General features: G+C 35.2%; 1 protein-coding gene across 1 annotated transcript in view; it reads right to left on the reverse strand.

Moving 5' to 3' along the window:
• Positions 1-1,526: 1,526 nt before the first annotated feature.
• LOC145266278 (uncharacterized) overlaps positions 1,527-15,471 on the reverse strand; it is a 949,382-nt gene continuing 935,437 nt past the window's right edge. The window contains exons 7-8 of the mRNA XM_080121826.1: positions 2,345-2,889; positions 1,527-1,928 (exon numbers count right to left, since the gene is read on the reverse strand). Of these exons, the coding sequence (XP_079977952.1) occupies positions 1,658-1,928; positions 2,345-2,868 (795 nt within the window). The 5' untranslated portion in view covers positions 2,869-2,889 and the 3' untranslated portion in view covers positions 1,527-1,657. The remainder of the gene's footprint in view (positions 1,929-2,344; positions 2,890-15,471) is intronic.

Here is a 15,471-nt window from a genome sequence, read left to right on the forward strand (position 1 = left end):
CAGAGTACTGAGATTTGGGAATATCAAACTAATGTGTTTTTGGACAGAAATTTTGCGAGTAAGGGGTCGACGTTCAACGATTTGACCTTTGAGAACTCTACCAAAGTCCTCCAACAATTGTCGGTCTAAGCACGTCTAAGTTAAGATATAGATTAACTGTACATAGGCCTAACATAATAACTTAATGTGAATCCAAAACAATACAATTTTCGGGGTCATATAGGGGTCAAAATTAAAAAAAAAAATTACCACTTTTTTTTGCTCAACATACATCTCCAAATACTAGGGCAACGTCTGGCAGCCATGCTAGTATATATATATATATATATATATATATATATATATATATATATATAAACAGGAAATAATTGGGATTAAAACAATTAAGAATAAAATTGGATAAACAATTAAAAAATTAAATTCAATAAATCTGGATAAAAATGCTTAATAATAAAATATACACGAAACAAGAACAATACTGGTGGATTAAGAAAAAAAGAGAGGATTATACATTTAAAATGTAAATCAACTCAAATCTACGAACATAATCCGTGAGAAATTAGCCGCACTCGATGAGTGAATGATACTAATATAAATAGTTAGTATTATGCAGAATAATTCTAGAACGACAATTTTCATCTCTCTCTTCCTCTCTCTCTCTCTCTCTCTCTCTCTATATATATATATATATATATATATATATATATATATATATATATATATATATATATATACCTATATATGTATATGTATACATATACGTATTTATATGCATGTATATATAAATATAAACGTGTGTGTGCACTTAGCATATGGTAATTTTTGTTAATTACCTTAAGTAAATCATTACCCCAACCGTAAATTCGATGTATATTTTCATTAGTTCGCACTTAGTATGCTGATATATATATATATATATATATATATATATATATATATATATATACATATATATATATATATATATATATATATATACGCATGTGTGTACGGTAGTTTTCTCGATATATATTATTATACATAAATTATATATATGTATATATATATATGTGTGTGTGTATACAATTTTTTTAAATGTTAATGAATTTTAGCGTTAAATTTACTGATAATACAAACCGATCTGTTTAAATATATGTTGTGTAGGAATTGTTACGGAATCGGTTGCAGTATAATTTAGAACATTTCCCCAATCTGGATTTACCTAATGTGTATTTGTTATATATTTAGGCATGACAGAACTCGTCAACAGAATGTATTAGCTTAATAGATAAAATCTACGATTGAAATACTCATGCACAAGCAATAATATAATAATAATAATAATAATAATAACAACAATAATAATAATAATAATAATAATAATAATAATAATATTTGTACAAGCAATATACTAAAACGATATCGCCTCGATACATCACCCAAGTAAATGTACATATCTTGGTTCAGGCTATTCAACTAAGTCTTAATATTGTTCGTCAATAACATGTTTTCATTAGTAATATGGACTGTACTCATCGTATATTTAGATGGTTGTATTGTGTCAGCTGTTTAAATGTTTTTTCCTGTTTTATTTAATTAAAAGCACTGCGTATCCTCATGTCTTTCTTTTGTCCTGGAGCATCCTTGTCACAGATGGTGTCGATCTGATCGACCTTGCCTATAAAAAACAAAGTATTGCCCACAGGTCTTCTCGGAAGGATGGATTCATGAATGCATATATTAGTGGGTTTGCCACATTATAACAGAAATACGCATAAAAAATAATAGCAGAAAATTTAATGGCTTTAACTGCCATAAGCCAGGATGGAAGAAAGGCGCAGATGAAAACAAGGTTTACCACAAAGAGCATTACAGCAAGTTTGAAGTTGGCGAAACGGTTTTTATCTTTTAGTGTAATCTTTTTTTTGAAAACATTTTGGTTTGGTTTCCTTTTTCAGAATAATTGTGGTTTCAGGGTTGTCTGCATTTTTATAGTCCGGTTGCACTTTAGATATCTCTGCGCTATTCGATCCTGTGTTTTGTACATTTTGTACCGACATCATTTCAGTTACGTTATCAGTGTTGGCCGCATCACTAAGAACGGTTGATCCATTTTTATTTAACAGCTGCCGCTGTTTTAACTGGGCCTTCCACCGTTTTGCTCTCCGCCAGAAGACGTAGCGATAAATCAGTCCGACAAAACAAGAGTGCTTAAAAAAGAAATGAGATATAAAGAAGCATACACTTTTTGATAATAAAGCAAAAAGGTTTCTGAAATAAAAAACGTTGTTAATGTGCAATGGCCAGAATTGCAGTAAGTTATTTCGGTGATATTAGTTTTCATATGCCGGGCTGTAATTATTTTGTCCCACGACGGTCGTTTGATTCAAACATGTAATCACTTGAGGAAAATGTTGCATTTGTCACGTTGGTGTCAATAAGAAGATTGCAATCCATGTATGTGCCGTAAGCTAAGCAGGTTATAGTCCCAAGTGTAAAGGCGAACAATAAAAGAACAAATATAATAATCAGTGTGCTCTTTGGTGTCATCAGGTGCAAAAATGGATGGCATACTGATATATAGCGTTCCACCGATATCGCAACCATGATAAAGGCCGAAAATGGAACATTCGATGTAATAAAGAAATGATATAATTTGCAGAGAAAGTCCGATTCTGTTCGATAACTAGAGTGGATGAAGTGAATCGCCATAGGGATGACCACAGAGCAAGTAAGGAAATCGGTTATTGCAAGAGTTAGGATGAATATCGTATGTGGCAGCTTTTCCTTCTTCCTTGAAAAAACACAAATCGCAACACCATTGCCCAGGACACCAACAACCACTAAAAGTCCGAGCATGTATTCAACCTTCGACTGATCGTTGTCCATTGTTACAATGTTCTGGGGAATCTGAAATCAGAAAAATACAAAATCTTATTTTATAAATATTTACAACAAATAATCAAGTTATATGAAACAAAAACAACATTCTAAAACAATGGTGATATTTAATTAAAGTAGATATTTTCAATCGTGTAATAATTATTTTTATTAAACAGAGTTCAAAAACATATAAAAGAGCGTATAAACAAGTTACAACGAGGTAGAAAGTTTATTATAACACTTCCATATCTATATATCTAAGGGCCCATATTTTTACTTCTCCTCAAAGGAAAAATTCTCCGTGCGAGCGGCCGTAGTGCTTTGTATAAAGAACCCTCAATGGCTGGCATTTAAGCAAAAATCATATGAAGCTGACTTTTTTCTCATAGATGACTAGCATCTCAGCCCGGCGTTGCCCCGTTTTTTTATGTGTGTGTTGAGCAAAAAAAAAAAAACGGTAGAAGGAAGGCAGGCTCGAACCCGTAATGTGAAGGAGGAAACGAGCGGGGGAAAACCCTGACGTCATTGCTGTTAAGACCACCGCCAAACCGAAAGCAGAGGGCGACTTACAAAATATCGGCGAAAAAGCGAAGACCCTGAAACAATGTGTCCAGTTGAAGGTGAAGATATAAATGTTTTTAGCCAAGTTTTCGATGTTTCCAAAACGATACTGATCTTAGTAAAATCCGTCGCCTCTGTCGAACGTTTTAGGCAGACATTCACACATATACATATACACATTTATATATTGGTAACTAAAAATTTTCGACTAGACCTATTAAAAAGCTTGCACTATCTCTGAATACCCTTTATGTAAAATTTCAAAAGTTTAGGAATCCAAACTGTCTCAATCATTTGGTAGAGACAGCAGAGGTAACTTTTTTTAAAATTTTGACCCCAATCTATATCTCAAATTTTAAGTGTTTAGACTCAAAATTATGGGAGGAGTTTGGTAGAGTACACAAAGATCAAATAATAAAACCTTGACGACTAATCGACCACATTTCTTGCCGAAAACTGATCGCTAAGATTTTCTACAATCTCAGCCCCCTGTACATCAAATTTCTAATCTGTAGACTTAAAATTGACAGAGTTATTGTGAAGGGAAATGTACATAGACACACAGACACGCTAATTTGTATAGAGATATTAGCAAGAGTTCCCGGCGTTGCCAGGGTGTTTGGAGGTGTGTGCTTAGCAAAAAAAAAACATATAAAACGATCATTTTTTAAAAACTTTTTTTAAACGGATTACAAATATTTTCCCAAATCTCAGTACCCGGTATATCACATTTCGTGTCTGTAGACTGAAAATTGACAAAGTTATTGCGTAGGAAAATGTACACAGACAGACAGACAGACAGATATATAGACACTCATACACGTTCACTTTCATAGACTAAAAAAAAATATATAGGTATAAATAAAATAAATGGAAACAATTTTGTGTTTACTGCACACATTTTACGCAAATAGTATGGAGGTACAAATCATGTAAAACATCTGCATGAATATAATTATACGTATTTTTTTTAAATTCAATTTTCACCCCAAAGAAGGCACAGTGCCACTTTGAAGCAGGGGGATACTATTAGGGACTTAATTAGCGGGGTATTATGAAGGGAGATGAGTAGAAAGATGTGTGTTAACATTACACATGAACTTCTGTATATCATTGCAGTTGGGAAAGCAGAATCCCGGAAGGTAGATCCAAAGAACAGCAGTTCTGGGGAAGAAACTATTGGAGTAAAAGGCTTTCTTGCACCTAGGGATCTCTACTGTAAAGGGATGAGACTTAGTAGCTTGTCGGGTTTGTCGGGGGTAGTTACGTCGTGGAGGTACAAGTGTTTGCAGTTCGTCAGAGCATTCACCATTAAAGTATTTGTAGAACAGGCAGAGGGATGCAACATCTCGTCGATGGGACAGAGGCTGAAGCCTAGATGACAGTTCAGGACCTATCAGGTTGACGACTCTCTTTTGAACCCTGTCCAGGAGCGAGAGACAAACAGCAGATGCACCAGCCCAGATGTGACAACAGTACTCCATACATGGGCGAATGGTTGCCTTATAGAGGTATTGGATACTGTCAGGCGTAAGTAGTTTTCTAGCACGGTAGAGGGAGCTAACCTTCCTTGCAGCAGTCTTGGCAATGCTCTCAATGTATCTATTCCAGTTCATATTCCCTGTAAACGTTAGGCCGAGGAGTTTAAAAGAAGTACTTTCAGGCAATGTCTTCTTGGCCATTGCTATTGGTGGTAGAGAAGGTTTCTTGTAGTTATTGAAGAAAACAAGCTTAGTCTTAGCAGCATTGAATGAGACCAACCATTTTTGTCCCCATTCCATTACGAATTGGAGGTCATCCTCTAGTGTTTCTGCCATTTTCTTGGATATGTGTTCATTTGTTTTCCCCTCATATCTGTTATAGAGAGTGGTGTCATCGGAAAATATACCATCTCCGAAACAATTTTATCAGGGGGTCATTTATTAATATAAGGAATAATAGAGGTCCAAAGATAGACCCCTGAGGTACTCCCGAGTTTATGTCATATTGTTTGGATGTACGACCTTCGAGAACAACTTTGATATTTCTATTACTTAAGAAGGATTTAATTACATTATGAATTCTTCCAGTGATTCCATATGATCTAATTTTCCTTAGAAGACCATCGTGCCATACCCTGTCAAACGCCTAAAGTATATATCAAGGGCCACCGCTCTACCCTCCCCTGTTTTATCCAATGAACGGTATATACGTTAAGAAACTACAGTTAAGATATCTGCTGTTGAACGGGTTTGCCTGAATCCATATTGTTTGTCAGTCAGGAGTTTAGCAGCCGTTAGGTGCTGGACTAGGGCTTGATTAACTAAGGACTCCAATATTTTGGCGAAAAGAGAGAGGAGGTTAATGGGGCGATAATTTAGTGGGTCGTTTCTTTCACTAGGATTCTTGAAGACTGGTACCACAGAGGCGGTTTTCCAGCAGTCGAGAAAACAAGATTCGTAAGGCATTTATTGTAAAGTTTGGACAGAACTGGAGCAACCTCGCCAGAGCATTTTTTTAATAGCACAGCCGGGATGAGATCTGGTCCACATGCTTTTGAGGTGTCTAGGTTTTTTTATAATAGCATGTACCTGAGAAGGGGTGACTTTCAAATCGTCTAGTGTGGCGTCTGTTCGCAGAGGAAAATCAGGGAGTGAGTGGTGCACCGAGTTCTGTGTGGAGTTTGAGGCAAACCGACTGGCAAGCAGATTACCCTTGTCAGTTGCCGTGCAAGCAACTTCATGATTGTTTGATAGTGAGAGAATAGTTGACTGTCCATTATTTATTACGCTGTTGTAGATTTTCCAAAATCTGTCTTAGCTGTCTCTATAACTCTCTTACAATTATTCCTAGTTTCTATAAACTTCTGTTTATTTGAGCTGGACTTATGTCGGTTGAATCTGCGGAAGGCATGCTACCTTTGACAAATGGCAGCTGCACAAGCAGAAGTAAACCATTGGGGAGAGTGGGGCTTGCTATAGAATTTCCGTGCGGGAACATGTGCTTCAATAGCAGTTTTGAACCATTCAGTGGTCTCATTTGCATACTGTTCCGCTGGAAGAGTAAATATATTTTACCATGGGGCATCTCTGATGAGCTCCCTGATGGCTTCCCAATCAGCCTTTTTGTAATACCTCGTTGTTTTGAGTAGTGGGTCTTCAGTGTTAGGGCGAGAATTTAGGCTTATTTCTTCCATTATCACAGCGTGATCAGCATTCCCGAGTGGGCTGTGGGCATTTGTTGTACAGTCATTGGGAACCGTTTTCAGAAAGAGATCTAGAAGTGAGGCATGTTGATCTTGCTGATCTGGGAAACGTATCGGAAATGTAACCAACTGAGATAGGGAATGGGATATAGAGAAGTTGTGTGTTGCGCTACCAGCTACGTCTGTGTGATTAGAGAATCCTAGCCAGTTACTGTGGTGGACATTTAAGTCTCCAAATACATGTATTTGTGCGCTAGTATCGAGGGAGAGTGATATATCTATGCTGTATGAGACTTTGTTTATTAGGGTACAGTCTTGGTTTGAGGGAGAGCGGTAGAGAAAATACAAGTAGCTAATATTGCGTTGCATATTTAGTCTGAAACACATAAAGGCCTGGCCATCTGATTATAGTTTTATTTCTCTAGTCAGGGGGAGAGTGTTACGAATATAGACTCCAAGTCCATGCATATGTATGTCCGAGTCCTTACTGTAGAGTGGGAGATAACCAGGCATGTTAAAGTTGTTAGAGGGAATGGAGTAGTGAAGGTTAGTTTCACTTAATGCTAAGATATCCGGGGTGTTTACAAGGAGAAATGACTCAACATCATCTAAGTTAGTTCTAAGCCCGCAGATATTAGTAAATGCAAGCCTCAAGGGAGGAGGCAGGTTGGTTTTCTTTGAGATTGGTCCTGGTTTAAACGTAACTTTTGCTTGAACTGTCATTTCATTTTATTTTATTTAAAAGTTTCAGTTAGGGTGAGTGAGTGAGGGGGTGCTGGACAAGTAGTTGTGCAGAATACCAGACATACAATACAGGTAGACCATCAGCTGTCCTCACCCACAGGATTGTGGCATCAGGAAAGCCCACCGGGGATGAGTGCAGGGTCCCTTTTTATGCGCGACATGGCACTAGAAACATCCCGATATTTTACAACTGTTGACGGAGCAGCCGCTCTAAGCGCTACCAAAGAGTTAGGGCTATTGTACTATCAGTCGGAAACAGCAGCCAGGAACTGTCAATCCGGTACCCTCAATCCATTAGGCAAAGCAAGCCCAGTCCAACTGAACCGACATATATGGCACTGATGCACCCCACTGTGTCCAGTTTAGGGGGATGGGATGTGGCGGGAGCGGGGAAAAGCGGCGTTCATTGCCCTAGTCAGGAAACAAGGTCAACCACTGTGTGATTCAGACGAGTCCCTGAGATATAACCTTTACGCGTGGCCAATAGGCAAAGAAGGAGAATGAAAGCCGGGCGATTGATAGAGTATCTCCTCCTTAAGCAGTTTTAGGTTTGCCAACCGGTGATTTGTTTGAGTCACCCGCTCTAGGAAGGTTGTCGTCCAGGACTGAAGAGGCCTCCCTCTTCTAGGTTTAGTTTCAGTGTCTGTTTGAACGATTCAGTGGTCTTATTTGCGCACTGTTCAGCAGGAAGAGAACAATATTTCCCCATGGGGCCTCTCTTATAAGATCTTTGATGGCTTCTAAGTCAGCCTTTTTATAATATTTCGTTGTTTTGAACACTGGCTCTTCAGTTTTGGGTCTAGAGTTTAGGGCAGTTTCAACCATTATCACTGCGTGCTCAGTGATCCCGAGTGGTCTGTCAGCATTTGTTATGAAATCTTCGGGAAATGTGGTCAGAAACAGATCTAAAAGTGATGCCTGTTGTACTTGATGGTCAGGGAAACCGGTTGGAAACGTAACCATTTGTGATAGGGAGTGAGATATAGGAAAACTATGGGTTGTGGTGCCCGCTGCATCTGTCTGAGTAGAGAATCCAAGCCAGTTTTTGTGGTGAACATTAAAGTCACCAAATACATGTACTTGTGCGCTAATGTCGAGGGAGAGTGCTGTGTCTTTGCTGCCAGAGACTTTGTTTATTATGGTGCAGTCCTGGGTTGAGGGAGAGCGGTAGAGTAAATAAAAGTAGCTAATGTTGTGTTGTATGCTTAGTCTAAAGCACATAAAAGCTTGATCGTCCGTTTCTAGGTTTCTTTTTCTAGTCATGCGGGGTGTTACGAATGTAGGGGATGGTGGAGTGTAGGTTAGTCTTGCTTAGCGCTAAGATATCCGGGGTATTTGTTAGGAGAAATGCTTCAACATCATTTAAATTAGTTTTAAGCCCACGTATGTTAGTGAATGAAAGCCTCAAGGTAGGATGCAAGTTGGATGTGTTTATCTCTAGGCCTGGTTTAAACTTATTTTTTGATTGTACTGACATATTTTTAAAGAGTTTCAGTTAGGTGAGTGGGGCTGAACAAGAGGTTATGCAGGGCATCAGCCATGCAACACAAGTAGACAATCAGCTGGCCTTTCTTATACTTGGAGTGTTGCCCCAGGAAAGCCCATCGGGGATGAGTGCACGGTCCCTGTCCGTGCGCGACATGGAACTACAAACATCCCTGTATTATACAACTGTCGATGGAGCAGCCGCTCTAAGCGCTACCAAAGAGTTAGGGGACCTGTACTACCAGTCGGAAATAGCAGCCAGGAATTGTCAATCCGGTACCCTCAACCCATCAAATGAATGTCAGCCCAATCTAATTGCACAGGAATGTGTGGTACTGAAGCACTCCCAATTGCCCAGTTATTGGGGGTGGGATGTATCGGGAGTGGGGAAACGGCGTAATTGCCCTAGAAAAGAAACAAGATCTACTACTAAGTGTTATGTCGAATCACTGTGATAGTGTCTCTGTTATGCACCCGACTAATAGGCAAAGAAGGGGTATAGAAGCCTGGCGATAGACAGTATCTATCTACTCCTTAAGCAATTAAGGTTTGGAGACCGGTAATTTATTTGAGTAACCAGCTCTAAGAGGATTGTCATTCAAGACTGGAGATTCCTCCCTCCCCTTAGGTTTAGTTTCAGAGTGTTCCTTCTCCTAGACGGGTGATATGGGAAGATCTACTGCGTCCATCAGCCCTGAATCCTGAATATGCATAATGAAAAAATCCAAATTGCGTAATTGAAAAGTATAAGGTAACTGCAGCTTCTCTTCCAAATTTTGAATTCTCACCATGTCGTATCGCATTTTAATTCCCTTTAGTGTATTGATTGTTGCGATTTCTTCTGATGAGTTAAGCGGAAAATAGATTCACTAATTGATATACTAATTAAGTGATTGGTGTTGCGCTACGAAACATATAGTGTCAAGAACTGTAGAAATCAATTGACGTAAAGGAATACAATACAAAATTGTCAACATCATGTATTTTGGAATATATATTTTTGTCATTTATTCTATATATTGCTCTGTATTCACATTTAGCTTCTTATATAAGGATTGATATATAATAAGAAAAATATATGTCGACAGATATATATATATACTTATATATATATATATATATATATATTCATATATTAGCTAAATAATTAAATTTACGTGCATGACATTTTCTGTACTGACACGTGTATGTGGGCCCAACTTAAAACACGAGGATCAAACTCACAATCGCACTCACAGACATCAATTATCTTCCTAATTATCTATGAAATTCATCAGCGTTCATGCACGATTCTACTCGCTTTAAAATGTAAAATTATTTTTTTTTATTAGTGACATACATATTTTTTGTGTATTTTTCAATATATTTATGATTACTTTATTAATTATTTAAATATTTTAAAATTGTTTTGTATATATATAATTTTATGTACAAGACGTGTTTCTGGATTGAGCTTTCAAAACCATGGATCAACCAATAACGATTATCGAACTCGCAACTGCACTATATGTAGTCTGACGTGTTTTCAATAAGTAAGGAGGCTCCTAACTTTCCTCTCTAACTCTCTGTAAATAGTGCATGAGTGAGGTTTATTCACTGATGAAAAGAAAAAAAAGAAAAAACTCCTGTATGTGGATAAAATTTTATCCACATACACGATTTTTAAAAATATTTAATAATAATAATAATAATAATAATAATAATAATAGTAATAACAACAACAATAATAATAATAATTTATTATTATCATTATAATTGTTATTATTATCCTTATTTTTATTATTATTGTTGTTATTGCCATTATCATTCTATTTATTATTATTATTATTAATAATATTAATAATAAATAGAATAATAATAACAATATCAACAATAATAATACCAATAATGATAATAATAATAACAATAATACTAGCAATAGTAATAGCAACAATAACAACAACAACAACAACAACAACAATAATAATAATAATAATAATAATAATAATAATAATAATAATAATAATAATAAATAGGTCGAATAAAAGTAGCGCCGCTAAAAAACGTAAACAAAAGAAAAGGTGCATCTTACTGTAACCGTTAAAGAAAGCGAATATTCAATGCAAAAATTAAGGGTTATAAATCTCTTTTATATTGAATATAAGAACGTCAATTAGCACATAGACACATTTTCATAAATGAACTGAAATATCAAAAGTCTCCATGTTCTTTGCATTTTTTTATTCATGACATACGTATTTTGCGTATTTTTCAATATATTTATGATTACTTTATTAATTATTTAAATATTTTAAAATTGTTTTACATATATATATTTTTATGTACGAGACGTGTTTCTGGGTTGAGCTTTCATAGCCATGGATCAACCAACAACGATTATCGACCTCCCAACTGCACTATATATAGTCTGACGTATTTTCAATATGTCAGGAGGCTCCTAACTTTCCTCTCTAACTCTCTGTAAATAGTGCATGAGTGAGGTTTAATCACTGATGAAAAGAAAAAAAAAGAAAAAACTCCTGTATGTGGATAAAATTTTATGCACACACACGATTTTTCAAAATATTTAATAATAATAATAATAATAATAATAATAATAATAATAATAATAATAATAGTAATAATAATAATAATAATTGTTAAGTTTGCAGGTTGAAACAAGTAACGTAGAAAGCAATACAAATGACGACTCAACAAACAAAGGTAGATCAAATAAGAAGTGTATTAGGAAAAGGTATATTTACAGGATATTTACATAATGGTGTCAACTAAGAGTCTTTGCCGGACAAACATATCTGCTCTCGGCGGCCTTCGGTAGCTTCTGGTGAACACACACTCAGACTAATTGAGTATTCCTATTTATGTGTAATTACTATCCACATATGCAAATGAATGTGTGCCACCACAAAACCCTCCTCCCAAGATTTGAAGTCGCACAGATTTCAATATCTTTTTCTCTTGGGATTTAACATTAATGGTTCATTAAACTTTCTTTTTCTACCTGATCTTCGGTGTTCAGGTGTATATATAGGCGGTTCCAAATTAAAGGATTCGTATATTATGTCCATGGGTTTCTCCTCTATGACTGCTGTTGTATAATCACCATCTTCAATGTGGCGTTTTTTTTTATTTGGTTCAGGTGTCTTTATGTATATTCTTTGGATCTTTAATCATGTATATACAATCACCAATGCATTTATCCACTACTCCACATTCTCAGTAAGAAGTGTTATTCCTGTAGCACTTGAAATATACTCGATCTCCCGAGTTATATTTCTTTCTTATCATGTGTGTTGTGTTTCGGACAATTGCCTGTCTTGGCAATAGGTTATCAAACGCTGATTTCACCTTTCTGGCAAATATTAAATCAGCTGGTGATATGTTTGACGGGGTATTACGGTGCGGTGCTATCCTATATATTTGCAAACGTTGTTGCAAAGCTTTTTCTTTACAGATACGGTGGGGGCTGCCCAGTCGCTCTGTTCTATTTTTGATAGTATTCCTGTCTGTTCCAATCTCTCTAATTCTTTATTAATCGTTTCCAACCCAGCAAACGTAACGTTCCGCTTTTTTCTAAAAATTGGGCTGGTGTTTTCTTTAAGTTCAAACGAGGCCTTAAATGTATTGTAACGACTTAATTTTGTCATAAATACATCATGGAATATTTTTAAGTCCTCTTTTATATTTTCTTTGTTGAAGTAGTGCATTCTATTTTTTTACAGAATGTATTAATTGGCTTATCCCAGAGTCCAAATTTCTCAATTAAATCTATTCCAAACAGGTTTTCGCTATTTTTCAATAAGAACATTTTTAATTTCTTCGAAATCCCTTTCAATTTTATCGGAAGGATAACTTCTCCTTCAAATTTTATCTCACCACCAGTTACCGTCCGAGCTGATTTACCTGTTTTCATCATGGTTGGTTGACCCAACTTTTTCCATGTATTCAAGTATATTATAGAAATATCGGATCCTGAATCCAGTTGTAATTTTATTGACGTTTTTAATATTTCCACTTTTATATATGTTCGCCGATTTCGTCTAATTTTCCATTTGATTTTCTTTGCTGTACTCTCTTTCTGGTGAAATCTGTATATTTGTAACAATCGCTTTTGTGTCCGACTTTCTTGCAAATGTAGCATGTTTCTTCTTATGATGTCAATCCGATTCCCAATGTCTTTATGCGCGTCTATTACCGTTATATCTAGGAAGAGACTTGTTATATTCTTTACTATAATTATAATTATTATATTTGGAATATCTCGTTCCGTTTTGACTGCTTTTATTTGTATAGTTCTTGGTTGGTGTGTATCGTTTTCTAACCTTTCTTACACATGCCACTCCAGATTCTTCTATCTTTTTGAATCCATTTTAGTGGAATGGCCCTTTAACAATCCTCTGCTAATTTCTGTAGTGTTAAATCTTGCACAGATTCCAGCTTAGACAACACTCGTCTGCGTATTTCTGCATTTTTCGTGGAGACTTACCCTTGTGCGAAGATTAGGTATTTGAAATCTTCTACTGTTAGTTCCGCTAACTTAAAATTATCACAGTTTTTATTGACAACTGATGCGTATGTCAAATAATCTTGGTTGTCCATCTTCCTTAGATTCATACACAACCATCTCTTATGAAAAAGAGATATATTCGCATTAAATAATCCTTTTAGTAATTTTACAGCCTCCATGAAATCTCATTCCGTAGTTTTTTTAGGTAGTATATAATCTACGAACTTGCTGTGTTCTCTTACACCCAACTTCCTGAGTAAAAGGATCATTTTCTGGCTATTTGGCCAACTTTTGCAGTCCAGTTGAAAGACATCCTCGCGTCTTGTATAGTATGCTTCAAAAGTCTTTTCTTCCTCCGGCACATAATTAAATGTGTCCATGCTTTTAAATATAGTTGTATGCGAGAAATTAGTACTGTCGATATTTTCTCGATTAGTCTTTAATAGTTCCAGTGTTTTAGCAACACGTTCATTTTGCCTTTCTTCATACTCAAATTGTAATTTCTCCTGTCTTTCTTCTTGTTCAAATTGTAATTTCTTCTGTCTTTCTTCTTGTTCCATTTGTCATTTCAATAATTTCTCCTCTCTACAGATTGCGCCTTGTGTTGCGTCAGCAAAAATTGCATTAACATTCTAGATAAATCTTCCATTTTTTTGTACGTGACGTTTTACTATCTTATATCCGTTATCCAGTGACAACCTTAGTTTAAAAAAAAAATCTTTCCTTGGTTTTAGTTTAACTGTGGTATTTTTTTTAAATACCGAAGAGAAAAATTTGGTTTACCAAAAAGTCTTTAGTTGGTATTTACAGCAATTTAGGAAATCCACTGGTGAACTTTTTTTTTCTTCGTATGTTGCTTCCTTGTAATTTAGTAATACGAATCTTTTCTTTGTCATTTAGTAATACGTATCTGTTTGTCGTTTTACAAAAATTCACTTTTACAGTTTTTTATCTTTTTTTAACATTGATTCCGCGGAAAACGACATAAATCGTCGCTTTTTTTTTGCCACGTTCGATTTTTTTCTTTGAGACTGCAATTAAAGGTTTTGGTTTGTCTCTTTTTTTCCAACTAGTATTTTAGTAAATAAAATACTATTAATCGAGGTTACTTTTTTTTTAACCTGAATGTAGTTTTTGTTCTTGGAATTTGGGAAACAACCGTTTCTTTCTTTTAGTGTTGTACTTCGCGAGGGAAATATTTTACAGTTTTCCAATGCTCGCTGAATTATTCATGTTTTCCGCTTGCGTCGAATTTCTCTTTAGCGTAAAATCCGCTTTTACGACTATTTCGTTCGTCAAAACTTGTATTCCTTAGAAAGGTAAACCGTTGCGTTGTACTTTTTTTTAGTGAGTTCTTTCCATTTCTTCGTCAAACTGTTATATTGGACGTTCATCCTTGTCGGCACTGTTAAGTTTGCAGGTTGAAACAAGTAACATAGAAAGCAATACAAATGGCGACTCAACAAACAAAGGTAGATCAAATAAGAAGTGTATTAGGAAAAGGTATATTTACAGGATATTTACATAATCGTGTCAAATAAGAGAGTCTTTGCTGGAGGAACATATCTGCTCTCGGCGGCCTTCGGTGGCTTCTGGTGAACACACACTCAGACTAATTGAGCCTTCCTAGTTATGTGTAATTACTATCCGCATATGCAAATGAATGGGTGCCACCACAGCAATAATAATAATAATAATAATAATAATAATAACAAAATATTATTATTGTTATTATTATCATTATTTTTATTATTATTATTGTTATTGTTATTATTATTCTATTTATTATTAGTATTAATAATAATATTAATAATAAATAGAATAATAATTATAACAATAATAACAATAATAATAACAATACCAATAATGATAATAATAACAATGACAATAATAATAACAATAATAATGATGATAACAATAACAATAATAATAACAATAACAATGATAATAATAAGAACAACAACAACAATAATAATAATAATAATAATAATAATAAATAGGTACAATAAAAGTATCTCCGCTAAAAACCGTAAACAAAAGAAAAAGTATATATTTCTTTCACCGTTAAAGCAAGCGAATATTCAATGCAAAAATGAAGGGTTATAAATCTCTTTTATATCGGATATTA

Source organism: Euprymna scolopes, chromosome 4 (genome assembly GCF_053919585.1).
Source record: "Euprymna scolopes isolate OS-2025 chromosome 4, ASM5391958v1, whole genome shotgun sequence".
NCBI classification, from domain to species: Eukaryota; Metazoa; Mollusca; class Cephalopoda; order Sepiida; family Sepiolidae; genus Euprymna; species Euprymna scolopes.